General features: G+C 36.4%; 2 protein-coding genes and 1 long non-coding RNA gene across 5 annotated transcripts in view; 1 reads left to right on the forward strand and 2 right to left on the reverse strand.

Annotated features, from left to right (window-relative positions):
* TMEM30A (transmembrane protein 30A) overlaps positions 1–1188 on the reverse strand; it is a 39690-nt gene extending 38502 nt beyond the window's left edge. The window contains exon 1 of the mRNA XM_028508663.1: positions 582–1188. Within this exon, the coding sequence (XP_028364464.1) occupies positions 582–1100 (519 nt within the window). The 5' untranslated portion in view covers positions 1101–1188. The remainder of the gene's footprint in view (positions 1–581) is intronic.
* Positions 1113–8479, forward strand: LOC118500248. 2 transcript variants are annotated; one of them, XR_004902804.1, is made up of 3 exons: positions 1113–3169; positions 5556–5729; positions 7747–8479. It is a non-coding gene; the product is annotated as an uncharacterized LOC118500248 (long non-coding RNA). The 2 variants fall into 2 exon arrangements; XR_004902803.1 differs by lacking the exon at positions 1113–3169 and having other exon boundaries at positions 4302–5729.
* A 1295-nt stretch (positions 8480–9774) lies between these two features.
* FILIP1 (filamin A interacting protein 1) overlaps positions 9775–17520 on the reverse strand; it is a 182553-nt gene continuing 174807 nt past the window's right edge. The window contains exon 7 of one of the 2 annotated variants that reach the window (XM_028509561.2): positions 9775–12156. In XM_028509561.2, coding sequence (XP_028365362.1) covers positions 12116–12156 — 41 coding nt within the window. In that variant the 3' untranslated portion in view covers positions 9775–12115. The remainder of the gene's footprint in view (positions 12157–17520) is intronic. The other variant, XM_036024363.1, reaches the window with a different exon arrangement.

Raw genomic sequence — 17520 nt, forward strand, 5'->3', positions numbered from 1 at the left:
TACCTGTATCATGCCCTACAACTACAAGCATCAATTAGCTCCAAATAAAAGATACTGTGCACACTTCGGTCATTTGCCCTAATATGTGATCTGATAACACATGACAACCTCTTTAGATAAAAATCACCAATACCTCCATGGCTCTGGGTCCTTTACCCTATAATGGCCAAGGTGTTGATCTCTTAGGATAATTCCCACACAAGTAATGACAATGTGACCACGTCAAATCTCCTGGAGTAATATCTAGCCATAACCATTTTTTTCCCACTTCTTTGTCCCTCTCCCAACCTTCGTTGGGGGAAAGACAAAACAAAACACCACGGAGCCACACAAACTGCCCATTAAAAGGGCGTTCATCTGACCCACCCTCTGCATTAAACATTCGTTCCGCCTCTAATTGTGTAAATCGCAAATTCAGAAAACCCACAGAAAGAAGGAAAAAACTGAGCAAGACAGAGGAGGTGTGGGGGAGGTGAGGACCGTGGGTCAACCTCCAGTTAGCTGAGGACTGAGTGGAGTAGGCCAGGAGGATCCCGCTCCCCAAAGCAGGGCCAATTCCTACCGCCGCTCGCCCCCCTCACCTCGATCTCGCGGATATTGTTGGAGGTGACGAAGATGCCGATGCCAATGGGGATGAAGATGAGGCCGATGATGAAGAAGGTGGGTAGTACCGTGCCCGCCGTAAGTATGGGCTGCCAAGCCGGCAGCCGTTGCTGTTTGAAGGCCGTATTATCCGGTCTCCTGTTCTTAGCGGTGCCCCCAGGAGCACACGGGGGCCCACCATCCACTTCATCCTTCGCGTTGTAGTTCATCGCCATGGACCCCCCGGACTCGGCTCCGCGACGCTCAGGTGGACTGCCCAAGGGACCCGCCTGCTGACTCTGGCAGTAGACGCGCAGGCGCGGCTGCCGCCGCGACCTCCTAAATACAAGCGGAAGAGGCGGGACACCTTTCCGCAGACGGCCATTGACCGGAAGCTGGAGTCGGCTAGGGACTCCAGACCCGGAGGGGGAGAGGAAGGAGGGAGGAGACTGAGGGACTAGGGGAGGAGGAAGGAGAGGATAAAAGGAGGTGGGAAAGGGCGGACGTACGCTGCTCATCTTCCCTGTGACGAAAAAGTGAGGGCCTTAACCTCTAGAGCGTGGAGCTACCATAGCGCACGCGCAGGTCGGGCGTCGGGGCGAGAAGGTCCGGGTGCGTAAGTCCTTGACGTCCTCTTCGTTGCTTTCTCACAAAGTTCTCTTCGCACCTACGTATCTGCAGCTCTGGTTATCTTGGCGACGGCAGTCCTAGGTAACGGGTCTGAGCCACCCGGCCCAGACCACCGTAGTCAGCCCTGGAGCTTTCTAGTGGCTTCGTCCCTGGATGGCTTTTTGTTTTATCAAAAGCCCTCTCTGAAGGGGATCGGAGCATTTAAAAGAGGACGCGATTGGAGTATTTGCTTGGGTTTATAAAACCGCGAGTTTCTTTAAAATGAATGTCAAGGTGCAAACACAAACAAGGTGTTAAGTGAGAAACATGATTGCTGCGACCCATTTGTACTGATTCGATAATAAATCATCTGATTTACTTAACCCTATTGTTTGGCCTTTTCTTAATCTATTACTATTTTTCTTCCATTAATGTTCTTGTTTTTACCATGTTTTCAGTGATCACTGAGTGATCACGTCTCTCTCTTGCGCAGATTGAAGAAGTCTGTTGTAATAAGTAGTAGCTCCTTATTTTACAGTTGATAAAAAACACCAATAATATTCAAAACTTTGTGTATAGTCTAAACTTGAAGGACAGCTTGGCTGGTTACAATCCTAGGCTCACATATTTTTCTTGAGTACATGATGAGGCAAATGTAGTTATACGGTTGTGAGCATGCAAAAGTTTATTCATGTATTATTTTTATTAATGTATTACTTTCTATGAACAACTGTAAACCTACTTTTGCCCCACCCTGTACATATTAATTAAGGTCATTTCACCGTTGTGATGTTGAATGTTGCTGTAAGTAAATATGAGTATAATTATTTTGTCCTTATAAGTAAGTTATTTTGTCAAAAGAAACACCTCAGTAAATTATAACATTACTACAAAATGAAATCCTATGCAGGCACTTTAAAACTGCCAAGTATTTAATTACTGATGGAAATATTCATGGTATATAAAGTTACTAAATCTTGATACCAAGGTAATAAAGGTGTAGAGGGTAAAACCCAACTAAAAGGTAAATAGTGGTAACTTCTGTTAACCTAATGGGGGATGTTTTTTCTCTACATCTTTGTAATTTTTCTGTATTTTCCAAAATTTCTGCAATAAGCATGTATTTGTAAAATTCTCTTTAAAATTATATACAATCCACATTATATTGGCATCTTTGAAATCCAGGGCAGACAGTAAGCCTCATCATTTATAAACAGATACCCAGACTTTATTTTCTTTAAGACTTTGTCTGCAGTCATACCTTTGGGAAGGTAAGTCAAGGAAAGGGAAACAAAAGGAGTGCTTGGGCCTCATAATTAAGTGTACTTCAATTAAATGTACCTTACAATTAAATGTACTTGCAAAATGACTGCAAGTCTCAAGATGTGAGCCAATCAAACAAATATTTATCTAGAAAATAACAAACTTGCCTAGTTTTGCTCTTGTGCAACATCCATTATTTTTCAAATTCTCAGCACTGGCAACATAGGTAGGATTATATACACTGTTTTAATCTCTCTGAGTTTACTTTCAACCTCAGGCTGAAATGGAAAATATTCATCTGTCACAGTTAATGAAGAAGGCATGGGCTTCTTTCATTTCGCTAATTCTGTTGATTAGTGAAAATGTACACAACAATATTGGGCATAAGGCACAAAGCATAAGGCAAGTCTTTTCCTCCCCCTTTCTGCCTATATCATCATACCCACTATTTGTGACAGTTTATGTAATTTGCTATTCCAGCCTTTTGTCTAAATAGGATCAGTATTTTGCCTTCAGTTATTCGTTTGTTTTAGTGGTCTGAGTCATCTCCATATATTTATCTGCTTCCTTTTTCTTTAGTTTTGTTTGTCCATAGGGAAGATTTACTCCTTGTCTCTTTTTTATTAGAAATTCCATTTTGACTGAAACATAGACTTTTCAAACAAGAATCTAAAAAGAAACTTTTTGAGATTCTTGTCTAAAACTTATAGTTCAGGTGAGGGCCAAATGGATGAAATGGCTTTTCAAGATCTCTTGATGACATCCTTCCAGTTCCTTTCCGTCTATTGTACTTTGCCATCACAACATGCTGCTTTCCCCAGCTGACATTGTTTTCACCTCCACGTTATTCGCTCAAGAGACTCACAATTTCATTGGTCATACATTGTTTTATGATAGTCTTTACTATCTTTTCATTTAATCTGATGATGTAGGAATTTAAAAAAAATGTTGTTTAGTATTTCTGGGGCAGCAAAAGAGAGTGGTTGTTCTGACAGTGGTTTACCAGTATGTATATGCGTTTTTTAACTGTGGCTGCTAGGAGTGAATGGTGTGTGTGTGTGTGTGTGTGTGTGTGTTGATGACACATTAGAAAACATTTATATTGCTTAAATGATTGTTCATTTGCTAATTCCTAGTTTTAAAAATTGTATGTGGCTAAATGACATTGATTAATGCTGAGTACCAGGTGCACATAGTGTGCAACAAATGCCCGAGCCTAAATATGCAAATAAATCCAAAATAGAATAGATGCAAACCCAATGATCTGAAAAGATGTCCATAATAGCTTTTGGAGGGAAAGTTTTATAGTAAGTTTTGTTTTTTCATTAAATTGCTTGTTTAAGACACTGAACTGGGTAACCAGAAACACTGAAGGAAAAAACTACTGAGTTACTTAAGGAATTAAGAAGAGGAAACTGAAACCGATCATTTCCTTGTTTATCCAAAATGCCACACACATTTGCTTATTAGGCTCCTTTGAGTATTTGGTGCTGCTTTAGTTTTCTAGCTTCTAACAATATTTAAATCGTTTTAGTCGCATGTTTAGCTTTAAAATATTTAGGAAAGTTAAAGAGCTGAGAAATGTACCATAGTTTCTACCAGCATGATCATTAGAGAAAATTCTTGAGGCCTGGAAATAGTTTGAACTGGTTGGTTGTTGTTGTTTCTATTTAGTTGATCATGGTATAAAGCTGACTTTAGGGAATGTTGAGGAACTCAATAATATTCATTCTTAATTGAGAAGATTTTTAGGGAAAGGGTGATGTAGAAGTTGTATAGAAATTTTTGTATTTATTGTATAAGAGATTCAAACTGATTTTGAAAAATTATTTCTTTTAAAGTTGGCCTTTTCCTAATTTTTATGTGGTATACTTATTAAATATTTTCAGGTAAGCATTTAAGGAAATCCTTTTGTTCTAACCTGAGAGATTGATTGGCCTGAGGTCACTGGTGTAATGAAAGATTTGACAAGTTTCTGAATGATCACAGTCAGTAATCAGAAATAGCAATCAAACCAGATATTTAAATGGTTAGCCTCATTAGAAGAAAGAGCAATGACACCAAAATTCCTTAGTAGACAGCCTAAAAACTTTGTTTGGGGAAGGAAATAACATTTCATTTCTCATAAATTCACACTTTTTAAAAATAAAAGGATATAACTGAGACCTCAGACTTCATGACTTCTATATAGAATCTCTCAGGCAATTATGTCCCGTGGTTTATCTTTTGCAGCAGGTCCCATCAATCATACATAAGGTCTTCACTTCAAATTATAATTTCTCCACCTGTTGGTTGACAGCCAGCTGACCTCTATTACATGTATAGTAGTGCAGTTATTTTTAAAACTGGGGGGTCAGAGGAGGTAAGACACCTTTCCTTACGCCATGAGAATCATCAAGAGATATAGGAAAGTAGATCTTTAAAAATGTTAATTTCTTGTAAATCATAGGTTTGGGCTATTTTTTAAGATATAGTTGTAACTTACGTTTTTCTGTTTTTCCAAGTGTTGAAAGTCCAGGGCACGAGAGGGGTAAATTTCATTTTTTTTTTTGAAACATTTGGGTTTCAAACACCTATAAAGTTACTCATGTATTTCTTTAAAATAACTCCAACATATTCTTGAAGGGTGACTGTCAAAAAATGGACTTAAATGTAAAAGTCTACTTTTATTGAGCTTGAGAAATGAAACACTTTTTTTAGTCAATGAAACTAAATGTCTATGACAACAAACACCAAGACCTCATAGGACTTCCCTCTGACCAACACACCATGCGGGACAAGGTAGGGATTCAACAAACTATTCCACAACATCATTTTATTGTTCCTGAATCTTCTTGGAAGAGTTATCTGTACTCACTGCCTTCAATTCCTAAACCTGGTCACTGAGCAACCCACAGTTCCTGCACTTCAGACACCACCTCTCCTGAAACTGCCTTATTATCTAATTCCTACTCACTCTTCAAGATTCAGGTCAACAGTCCATTTGAGGAATCTTTGACCCCTCAGACTGAGCTAAGAACTGCTCTCTGGGCTCAAGGCAACTTATACATACCTCTATCTTTGCACTTATTGTAGTACTGAAAAATCTGTCTTTCCACTAGATACAAGCTTCTCAAAATCAGAGACTGTTTTTGTTTTCTGTATCTCCAACACCTGGCAAAAGTACTTAGGACATGAAAGATGTTCAATAAATCTTGTTGAACTAACCTGACCTACTCAATGAATCATTTTACTGGGAGAGATGACTTGCCAACAAACAATTGAAATATAGTGAGGTAAGTGATACATAAGATGTGCACACAAGGGATTGTGGGAGATGTGAGCAGGTACCACACCTACTTTATGATGTCAAAAACTAAACTATAGAAGTGATCCTAACGTCTGAGTGATATTGTGGTTCTCCACCCAGGAGAGAATAGGATTAGAAAAGGACAAGAGAAATAGTTGAACTTTATACTACACTTATTAATGATTTTTGAAAGTATACTCTGGCTGATCATATATTTTTTCTCAAACAAGATCTTAGTAGTTGTTCCGGACACAGAGATCTCTGATACCCACCACCTTGTGGGAGTTTGATATTCAGTTTGATAGCCTATACAGCCCTTTGGTCCTACTGCCTATGTGCACCAATGCTCCATGTAGGAACCAGTGCTTGGTCTCTTTGTGAATTGAAAATGACTGAACACACTTTTCTTGTTAAAATGGCATACCATATAGCAGTCTGATAAGAGCCCTTTGTCTTTGCAGAGAGCATACGTTCTCTTAGGATCAGTGATTATTGAGAGTCTATCCTTGTTTACTCCAGATTCTCTGCATTTGAAACAATCAGTGGGCACAGAAGTTTCTGCAAGGGAAGAATGAGCAGCCAGCACAATTTGTAGCGAAGAAGACCTGGTACAAAATACCCTGGCTGAGGTAGTATTACTAGAGGAGCAACCCTTCAGGATTAGGAGTCAATGATTAGGTGCCTACAAAGCACCCTGCCATTTTGACTAAACATGTGCCTTGTCTTCAGGGTGGAGAAAGAAATGTGTACTGGAAAGACCAAACAGGAGAATGTGATTGTGGTCATGGGGAAGGTCTGTAAAGATGGGGGGAAAGGAGATAAGATAACTAGAAGAATGGAGATAGGCCCCTCTCTAGAAGGAATTACATTGCCTTTTGCCAGCATTTTTTATCCAGTACCTTGTATTCACTATCAGGAATATGTAAATCCCACATTTAAGAAGCTTACTCAAACTGGGATGATAGCTTTGTATACCAAGGCCAGTCAGTATAAGGCAAAATGGGACAAATGGACTCCTGAAGAGAAATAGAAAAAGATTTTCTCATTAGAAGTGCTTATCTCTGAAAGAAAAGCTTGGAATAATGCCAGGGGAACTAAAGCAGGATGGGTTGTCTTTTCATAAAAATTATGTGAGCTCCAGGGAACTAGGTTCCAACCATTATCTGTGGAACCATACAGGCACTGAGGGCGGCCCTGGCAAAAGTAGGCCTCATTGTTTGACATCTTTTGTAGGTTCTTCTGGATGCAGTAAATACACATTTCAAAAGTAGATTTGAATGACAGTCAAAACAAAGCATGGTCCGTTGTTGCCTATTGCCAACAAGCACGGTGCCCAGGGAGGTTACTGCAGTCTCTCTGCCCAAGGGGTGAGCCTGTTGCTCACTAAAGGTGACTCTAGCCCAGGGTTCCAGGGGAGGAAATCCATTTGAGCAAATCTGGTGGGAATCTTGAGACCCATTCTCCTGGAAAGTCATGAAATAAACGGACAGTGACTTTTGGCCAGTGCCTTTAAACCATGGGCATGAAAGGGCACTCCTCTGAGAAGAGAAGTCACAGAGATGCCCTGTGGGCAAGATCTCTAACAGCTGCAACTTTCCTTTGGAAAGCTTCATTTTGACATATGCTGTGCCTGCTTTTTTGATATGTATATCTTTAAATAATAAAGATAGTAACCCATTCCTTTGTCCCAAATGAGACAAAAATAAGTGAGGACTGGCTATGGCTATGGGCCACCATTTTTGGCACTAGGCTGAGAAATCAAACAGGTCAGAGTACAACCCCATTACCACCCCATCCCACTTTGCTGAAACCATTGCCCAGCTGCTTTTGTAGAGGCTGGGCTGTGGATTGGTGGCAAAACCTCAGGTGTGTTTGCTCTACTGAATAATCTACCTTTAGAAAATAGTAGAGCATTATTTGAATGCTTATTGACAAAGCCTTTGGTGAAGATAAAGGGGTGAGGGGAATCCTGTAACCAGTTTCAGTCTTGTGGTGTCTTGCAGTGTCCATCTACTAAAGAATCAAACTATGCTGCAACTCACAGGAAAAGCATCTTGTATTTGGCAGATCTGCTTATTGTACCGCTTCTGCTTATTCACAGTGAAAAACACCATATTTTTAACAAAAAAGGAAATGCAGAAGTGAAAACTATTTAAAAGCAAACAATTTAAAATAAGATGGAATAGTCACTTTAAAATATTTTAATTTTATGCATATTATGTTCTAACTCAAAAAAGAATATTGCACAGTGCTTTTATATCACAATTGTTATTTTTCTCACTCCAGTGAGATTTTGATAAACAAAGTTGACTTTGGAAATAACATAGAGAATGTCTTGATTGGTTAAATAATTTCAATGACCTGTGATGAACTGAAAGCAGGATATCACATTCATATAAAAGACAAGTACATATTCATAAATTCACTTGGCTATAGTGAAAAATAAATTTCTCATGTACTTAATAAAACTTAAAGTAGAGAAAATTGAGAATGCTGTGAAAGTAGAATGTAACTCCACAACTTTTCAGTGTACTCATTTGCTTCCAAAAATCCATTAAACCTGCAAGACTTCAAGAATATCTGATCACATTGTAATCTTCTTATACTGGAGAAGCTTACATCTGATATTTTTAAATCTAGATTAAAACTATTTTTAAATCTAGATTATATAAATATATGTCTGTACTGTGAACAAAATCTGTGAATGGTAAGGTAAAGCTAACCAAATAACATAAACAAAAAAAACACCAAAAAGTAAATGTATCATGTAATGACATCTATACACATTTCTGTTCAAATGTATGAATCTACAGCATTTTCCCTATGCAACAAACATGGTTGTCATTGGATAGTTATGGAGGAAATGCTGAAAGTTTAAGAAAATAAAATATTAGTGGTCACTAAGCAACGTTAGTTCCATGAAACTTTCCCAATTTTTATGAATTCATTACAATTTTTATTGTTTTTCCTCTTTGCCTTCTACTTAGTATTTTCAGCAGAGGCACAGCACTGGCGGTCCAGAGGAGGATATATGCCTCAGGTGCCAGCTGTTGTTTTTTTAAACTTTCCCTCTGCATTTTTGTTATTTTTAGAATTGGTGCTCACCAAATTCATGAACACACCCTACCTTTGTTCTATTTTTTATTTATTTCCAGGAAATTTTAACCATGGCATAAAGAGAAAAGACACAAAATACTACATTGTCTGACACAGCATTTACACTTGCTCTGCCACTGATTTTTAGGAGTTGTGAATTATCTCAACATAGTTGGTGTCTCTGTTAATGCTTAAGCTAGATATTCCACACCATGAAATTCTTTTGATTGTACTAAGATACAATTAATTCTTCACATTTTGTGACTATTCTAGGCACCTAACATCTGGAATATTTATCCACTATTTTTATTACATCCTAATATTTTATTAAATACTTGAAAAAAATCTTTGTAGAAGATACCTCAAAAAACAAACATCAAAAAGAAAAGGGTAAATAACGGATTCATTTGTTGTGCCTTAAACTGAAAACACTAATTATGATTATGCTTCACAAAACATAATTATTCCATTCAAAACTGATTATCATTCATATTGATGATTGGAGATTTACTTACAGTAAAAGGTATAGAAATTACATGAGCCTAGGATGGTGCCAGGCTTGCATGTGGGGGCAGTTTCTTTCAACTGGATGTGGATATTGGGATATGACTATTTATGAACTTGCTTGTTTATTCATTAGATAAGCATATGACTGTGTTGTTAATTTCTAATATTGTTTTATTTCAAAACAAACTTTTTTTCTTTCTTTTTCTTTAAAGATTTTATTTATTTATTTTTAGAGAGGGAAGGGAAGGAGAGAGAGAGGGAGAGAGAGAGAGGGAGAGAGAAACATCAATGTGCGGTTGCTGGTGGTCATGGCCTGCAACCCAGGCATGTACCATGACTGGGAATCGAACCTGCGACACTTTGGTTCACAGCCTGAGCTCAATCCACTGAGCTACACCAACCAGGGCAAACTTTCCAATTTTTCAATTAATTTTAGCCATCTGTCACTCTGATTCCATTTGGGTTTAAACAGGAGATTTATGCATAGCATGAGCAGGAAAATGCTCAGTGTCCACCTAGGTGACTCTGACTGTACTGTCATACTCACTCTGCACTGCAAGTAACAGATTTTATTATAAACTCAAGAGAAATAAAACTGCAGACCAAAACATACATAAATTACTTGTAATATTTTAAAGTCAAGAGGTATTTAAAGTCTTATTTTCTAGCATTTTCACAATTAGTGTAATAAAATTTCCACAAGTTGAGAAAAAGTTGTTTGCTTCAAATGCTAATCTGTGATGCATCAGAATATTTTTGCCATCGCACATATAAACATTGGCAAAAGGGAGCTTAATTGTGAGTGAAAAAAATTTACCAATACTAAATAAAATCCTTTCTTAATTGAAAATGTCATTGCAGTTTAGAAACATTTGCAGAAAACAAAATCCAAAACAACAATTTTTTAAATCTTCAAACAAACACACTCTAGTTTTCTTAATCAGTAATCAAAAGCCCTGAAGGTTATGTGATGCATACACAATCATTCAAGCTAGGACAAGCCTACTGTAGCATTTCTTTTACTTACAAAAATCAAAACTAATTTCACATAAAAATAGATTTAATTTAAAATACCCACTAAATATGATTTGCTAATTCCTCAAGGTATACCGTCAAACTTTACAAAGTCACATAGGGAAGGAAATCCAACATTAATTGTTCTATTCCGGAGACTCAGTGTGGACTACCATCTATGGGCATATAAACCTGGGTACAACCTGTGAAATAGAGAACTGGGCAACTGTTATTTGTGTGTTTTTGTTTTGTTTTGTTCAAGATTTTATTTATTTATTTTTAGGCAGAGGGGAAGGGAGGGAGAAAGAGAGGGAGAGAAACATCAATGTGTGGTTGCTTCTCGCATACCCCCAACTGGGGACCTGGCCCACAATCCAGGCAGGTGCCCTGACTGGAGATCGAACCAGTGACCAACTCTTTTGTTTGCAGGTCAACTCTCAATCCACTGAGCCACACCAGCCAGGACTATTTGTGTGGTTTTTACAATAGTTACCCTTATGACACCCAGAAGCGTAGTTTCCTTAATCTCAGTAAAGTTACATAATAGACGATTTCTGCCTTCAGAAACTGATATACCAAATCTTTATCTTTAAAGTTATCTTTTAAAGACTTTATTGAAACCCTGTCCACATTAACAAAGTCTTTAAAAAAAATAAAACCCATATTAAGGGTTCCAAATAGATTTAGGTGCACATTTTTACGTAAATCTAAAATCAATAGCAGCTCTGACATTGAAATTTGAATAATTCGTGTGCTTTTAATCTTTAAAGAATATATTCTCCAACCTGTATGTGATCCTGAGAATCTGACCAAATCCAATCTACAAGGTAAAAAGTTATCTATCTTTGAATTTCTATTACCATTTTTTAAAAAAATAGTGATAACTGTCTTGGTCATTTTTTATTTTCAGGCTTTCACTTAGGTAGATTGTGAGAAATATCTTGATATCCTTACTGTGAGTCCTACACATACAAGTAGATAATGCAAACAAATGCAATTGAACTGTCAGTTGAAGGTGTTCCTATAATCCTCACATGTTAAACTCATACATCTCCTTTTATTAATTTATTCCATGTTAAAATCAACTCATTCAAAGGTTTTGGCAAAGAACACTAGAAAGAGCAACTTTAGAAACTGGCTTTAAGTATTTAAAGTTAAACTTTGAACCACAGCGTTATTTGTTAGAGTTGAACCAAGATCAGAACCACAGCATTGTTCAAGCAATACTAAAAACTCTTCCAGAAGCTCCTGCTTCTGTTTTAACTCTTGAATTTACCCCAGGAAGTATATGGAGTGCTGTACTTTGTTTTCTTCAGAAATAACAAGTTGATTAATTATAGATTACTGTTATTAATGCACCAATGCCCATGCTTTGAAGAACTGACAGTATATTCTACAGATATATGTGCCATAGACTATGAAAAAGGAAATACCTTAGGAAAAAATCACATTACAAAGTGTATTATAAAAATAAATTACATAACATGTGCCCATGGACCTGAAAGCTTTTCAAAAGGAAATTTCTTTTGACACAAAGATTTAGTCACTCTTGCAACCTATTTTTGTGTTATCAGCTATGTTGTTTTCGGCTTTTACATTATAGCCTCAAAAAATTCACTGGAAGTAGAAAATTATTTTCAGTAGTGATCAGTAGCACAGAAGACCTTAGTGATGATGGAGAGCTGTAGAAATACTATCCATTCAACAGGGATTCAGAGGAAGTACACACACCCAAAATGTGCTTGGTTTACCATTTCATCTGGAGTTCATACGCAACTGGTGAATGATGATGCTTTCTATAAAGAGAAGAAAGATACGGCATTTTCAATTAAACTGAAATGCAAATCAGTAGTCTATGTGAGGGTCAATACCACATCATTTCATTAAAAGACCATTGGTATTAAACAACAAAACAAACAAAAACAAGTACATGAGCCCAATAGCTTCTCCTGCAGTTCTTTACTGCTCTTGGGTAACTTCTTTGTATTGGCATAGGTGTGTTACCTCCAAAATTCTTAAGGCTTTCTAGAAACCATGTCTAATAGTCTAGAATGATTAGACTAAGACAATACTAGAACAATTTTATACTCAAGCAAAAAACTAAACACTAAGGCAATATAAGCCCCATAGTGGAGAACCAGACTATTTCCTAGAAGTAATTCTTCCAGTTGTACTCCCTGTTCTGAACATATTCATATGCTTTCATTTTTTTAATGTGTGTAAATTTGAGTTTTAATAATGAAATATTGATTATCTATTCTTAAGGAGTCAATAAATACAGATGGCTCATTTTCATCTCTTGACTGCTTTTTGCATAATTCCATATATGCTTTTAAATCTAAATTCATTCTTATAAAAGTAAATAAAAATACATTGAAATAACAATTAGAACATACCAACCACATTATGGATGTGTAATATTTATATTTGATTGATTTCACTTTTATCAATCTTTTTGCCTTCATGAACATGTATTATCATTTCTTTCATTCTATCATTCAAGAACTGTTTATTGAGATCCAACTCTGTGCCCATCACTGTGATAGGCAGGGAACTACATTGCTGAGCAAAATGAGACAGTCTTATCATTGCTGAGATTATAAAGATGAGAGGAAAGAAATAACTAAGACTCTATGATTTCTCTGCCCAAAAAATGTCTTATCTCTCCATCACTTATGGCAATGTTGTAAGTGTAGCAAATAACATCAGGGTATCAACAGTGTGAGGAAATCTCTACCTATTAATTTCACCTTAATTTCAAATACTATTTATATTTTATTTTTACTTAGGTAATTAATATCTAAGTAAAGATTAATTAAAGCACATTATGTCACCCTGACCAGTGTGGCTCAGTGAGTTGGGCATGGACCTGCAAACTGGAAGGTCACGGGCTGGATTCCCAATCAGGGCACATGCCTGGGTTGTGGGCCCCGTCGCTGGTTGAGGGTATGTGAGAGGCAACGGATTGATGTTTCTAACACATCGGTGTTTCTCTCCCTCTCTTTCCTCCTCCCTTCCACTCTCTCTCTAAAAATAAATAAATAAAATGTTTTTTAAAAAGAAAAGCACATTATGTCATAGACTGACAGGTTCGTGCTAATTATGTTCAGTGAGTAATCCTCTGTAGAAAAGTTTCTTAATGTGCTTTTATTAACTGACCACTAGAGGGCGATATTTCCATTTTTCCTCAATCTTTCAAATTGAATTTAGAATAAAATGGGTAAAAAAAGCAAAATAAAATAAAATCTCTAAATGTTTGATATATTTAATAATACTTAAATTTGAAGTTTTGTAAAGCTTTTAAGATGTATATATGATTTTTTTCACTATGCCAGAAACCTTTAACATCATCTCATTTTTCCTCATTGGAAAATTATTCTTGCTTTATAAGCCTAAAATATACCAGAATCTTCAGACAAAAAATAAAAATGCTACTTAAAATATTATGTAGTTAAAAATCACAACCTAAGATTAAAATGCCATTTCCCACTCAACACTTTTTCTTTTTAAAAATTTCTGTAGCAGTTTTCAAAGAGTGAAAATACATAGTTCTCAAATTTCCCTAAAAGAATTAAAGAACCATCTCCATTTTCCTCTTTAAAAACATAAATTTAGAAAACATAAATTTAAAAGAGTGAAATCCAGAACTGTTTATTGTGGGTGTAATTCAGAATGCTTGTGCCTTAGTTTCCTCACTACGAAATGGGAGTGTTGGAGATCATCTCTAAAGGATGGGACCAATATTTTGTGTTGCTCTAACACCATCTTCTCTCACCTTGAGTGTGTAAACCTCTAAATTCCTAGAGTTGCTTTCTCTTAGTCCTAGCATTTTGTAATCTCTATAATAATAGTAGCTTTTCATAATCAGCACTTGGTAAAAATACATGTGACAGAAGGATCCATACATAGAAGAATGCCTTGGTTGGACTGTTACATTATATTATGGTATTTAAATTAGCAAATTAGTAATCTATGGGTGGCATATCTACTAATGTCATTAATCAGATTATGTTATTAAAAAGACTGTCTCAGAAATATTTGTCAGTGGCAAATAGAGTTTATTTAACTCTAATAATAAAAGATGGAGTTTTACATTTATGTGTATAAACTTTATTTAAAGGAATACAATTAAGCTCAAGTTATTTTGTATGCATGGAGACATATTTCACCTTGTTTTTAGAGATAATGAAACAATATCTAGATGATGGCAGCTCTATTAATTCATTATTAAACATATTTATTAAATCTGTTTGCTTATCATCTATGTTTTCCCCAGATCTATAAACTAACATAAGAATTGCCCAGGCACTACACAAAATTGTGAGAAATAAAAAAATGTTGTTTCACGCCATTAAATTTTGAGGTGACTCAATACACAGCAAAATTGTCTAATGTATGTGGAATCCATGGTGGCCAGCAGAAAAAGAGAAAGTAAAACAAAAAGCTTTAGGCATTAATGCCATTATTTGTGTTAAAAAAAGAATTCTCAAGTCTCTTCCTTTTTGTGACTTAGTACAATAAAATAGTCATATATTTTATTGATGTTTCAAAGTCAATGAGCAAATCTTATTCCATCTTCTACTGTCTTTATTAATCTCAGACCAGGATCCAATTATAAGTCATTTGGGTCTTCTACAGTGACCTAAGTAATAAGTATAATTCTGTAATAATTTTTTACAGGTACCATTTTTTCTGACATTCATAGTTTGTAGAGGCAGATTGGCACCAAAGGCCATAGTTAATTACCACCTCTACCAGCAAACTCAACATGGCAAAGCACTTTAATTTGGAGCCTTCTGGTGTACAGACATTTAATAACATCATTTCCTTTTTCCTAATTGAAAGAAGAAAAAATAACTGTAAACCTGACTTATCAGATACACATGGAGATATTGGATTTTTATATATTTTTGACATTAAACAGTTTGCCAAAAGCACTTGATAACATTTTCTTTTATGTGTTTCTCCCAAGTGTTACCTTGCTGTTTTTTTCCTTAAGGAACTTCAGGTAACATATCAAGTACATTATTTGTTATGATATACTGTGAAATGGTGTAGTATATGAATTCATCCTTTTATTATGCTAGCAAAGATAACTTCAATGGAAAGGAAGTTTAACATATTATCAAATCCTAATTCTGAACTCACTAACTAGTCATCCTCCTTGGGTGGTATCCCAAAACTACTGGCCAGCCAGATGATGAAATCCAAGATGGGATCTGGGGAGCAATTTGGGAGAGACTGTCTCTTGAGTGTTACAGTAGGGCGACCTGGCAATGACTAAGAATTCTGATTCCTCCCCAGAGAGCTCCTTGGCTGTGCGGTAGGAAAGATGTACTCATTGGAAAGTCTGCCTTCCTCCCAAGCAATGCATATGTTTATGCTCTGCCAAACTCTCTGCGAGGGAACACATGAGCTCTGAATTTTAAAATCTACTCTAGTAAATGAGAACAGATCACTTGAATAGATAGCCTCTAAGTTCACACACCAAAGACAAAACATAGCAGAAGTTCAGTTTACTGTAGGACTTTATACCAGCAAATGAGGCTGCTTTATCCACAAGAAACAGGTGGGGCGGAAGAGAGCAAAGGGGGGAAAATTGGGACACCTGTTATAGAATAACAATAAAAATGATTTAATTAAAAAACAAACTAAAGAAGCTGCATACCAAGTTATAGAAAACATTTTCTCCTGAATTTTGCATCAATTTGTCTGGTTTATGGCCTGCTTTCCATGTCCCATATCTCCCTACTCTCCAGGGGCTCTGCACGGACAACGAGGCAAGGGCTTAGGGCTGTGCTGCTCTTCCTGTCTACCACCTGCCAAACCCCAGCTTTGAACTTGGTGTCTGCAGGGTAATTTGCCCACCTGCAAAAATGTCCTGCATTCTGTACCCTTTGGAAGTAGGAGTGTCTAGATATTGTTTACTTTTAAGACTCACATTTTAATAAACTTCTTCAGCATTCAGTCCTGTTATTACCACATTCAGAAATTTATCAGAGTTTTGATAAAACATCTGGTTTAAATAGGAAGTCCAGTAAACTTCCTCTGCTGATTTGGACTTGTATTCCTTCTTTTGGATTCAGCTCAGCTAATTAAAAATACTTCTGTTAATCAGTTCTGTCATTTTCTTCAGGAAACTTTTTAACCAGATGATATAAATTCTCTTGGAGTTTCTCAACCACCCAAGAGTTTATTTGCTTCTTTCCAAAACATTTCCCACTCTATCATCAGCCCAAATCATCCCCTCACCTCCCCAGGTCACACAAGTTACCAATATCACAGTTAGGACCGGTAGCTTCTTTTTCAGGCAAGCTAATCCTTATCTCTCACATAGACTACTATTTCCCAGATACAAGCAAATTGGAACTAGTTCTCCCACATATAATATTAATTATAAAAAACCTAAACTAAACGGTGGGAAAAAAGGTAAATATTTGAGCCAAGCACATTCAGGTTCTAACTTTTTGCACACAGATGCTAAATGCCTAGTTTGATCTAAGCCTTCAGCTGGTCACAGAATAGCATGGAAAATAATGTTACATGTGGACATTGAAAAGGACATTGTGCCTTTTAGATAAGGACAACAATATTCGTCAAAGTACTGTTATGAGAACTTCAACACATAGTTTCTATGCAGATATCTTGATATCTCAAAATCCTTTGACAATATTATTGTGGCTCAATGAGCATAGGTGTTTTATATTATATATGATCATATACTTTACTCAATTGAAGTAGTTTCACATGAAATAATGAACTAGGAGAAACCAAAGACCTGGCTTCATCATTAATGAGATGCTTAGACATCTCTAAGCATCTAATATCTCTAAGCCTTGGGATTTTTCTTCTTTTGTTTTTATTTTCATCTTTAGTAATAGAAATAATTATCTTCTTGACCTCTAAAGTTTGTTTCAGCTCTAATCAGCCCTTGACTTTGGAATTCTGTCCATCACATATTAGCACAAGTAGAGAGGCCAAAAACTACTTTTATCAGATAAGCAATTAACCATTAGTTCTTAGGAAAAGCACTATGGCAGAATCTTTTAAGTTGCTTGCTGAACAGTAATGAAGTATATCATATTATGACTATGAGGAGGAATGCCAGAATCATAAAAGACTATAGCTAAATGCTAAACCAAACCACAGTAAAGTGGTTT

The sequence above is a fragment of the Phyllostomus discolor genome, chromosome 4 (assembly GCF_004126475.2).
Source record: "Phyllostomus discolor isolate MPI-MPIP mPhyDis1 chromosome 4, mPhyDis1.pri.v3, whole genome shotgun sequence".
In the NCBI taxonomy this organism is placed as follows: domain Eukaryota; kingdom Metazoa; phylum Chordata; class Mammalia; order Chiroptera; family Phyllostomidae; genus Phyllostomus; species Phyllostomus discolor.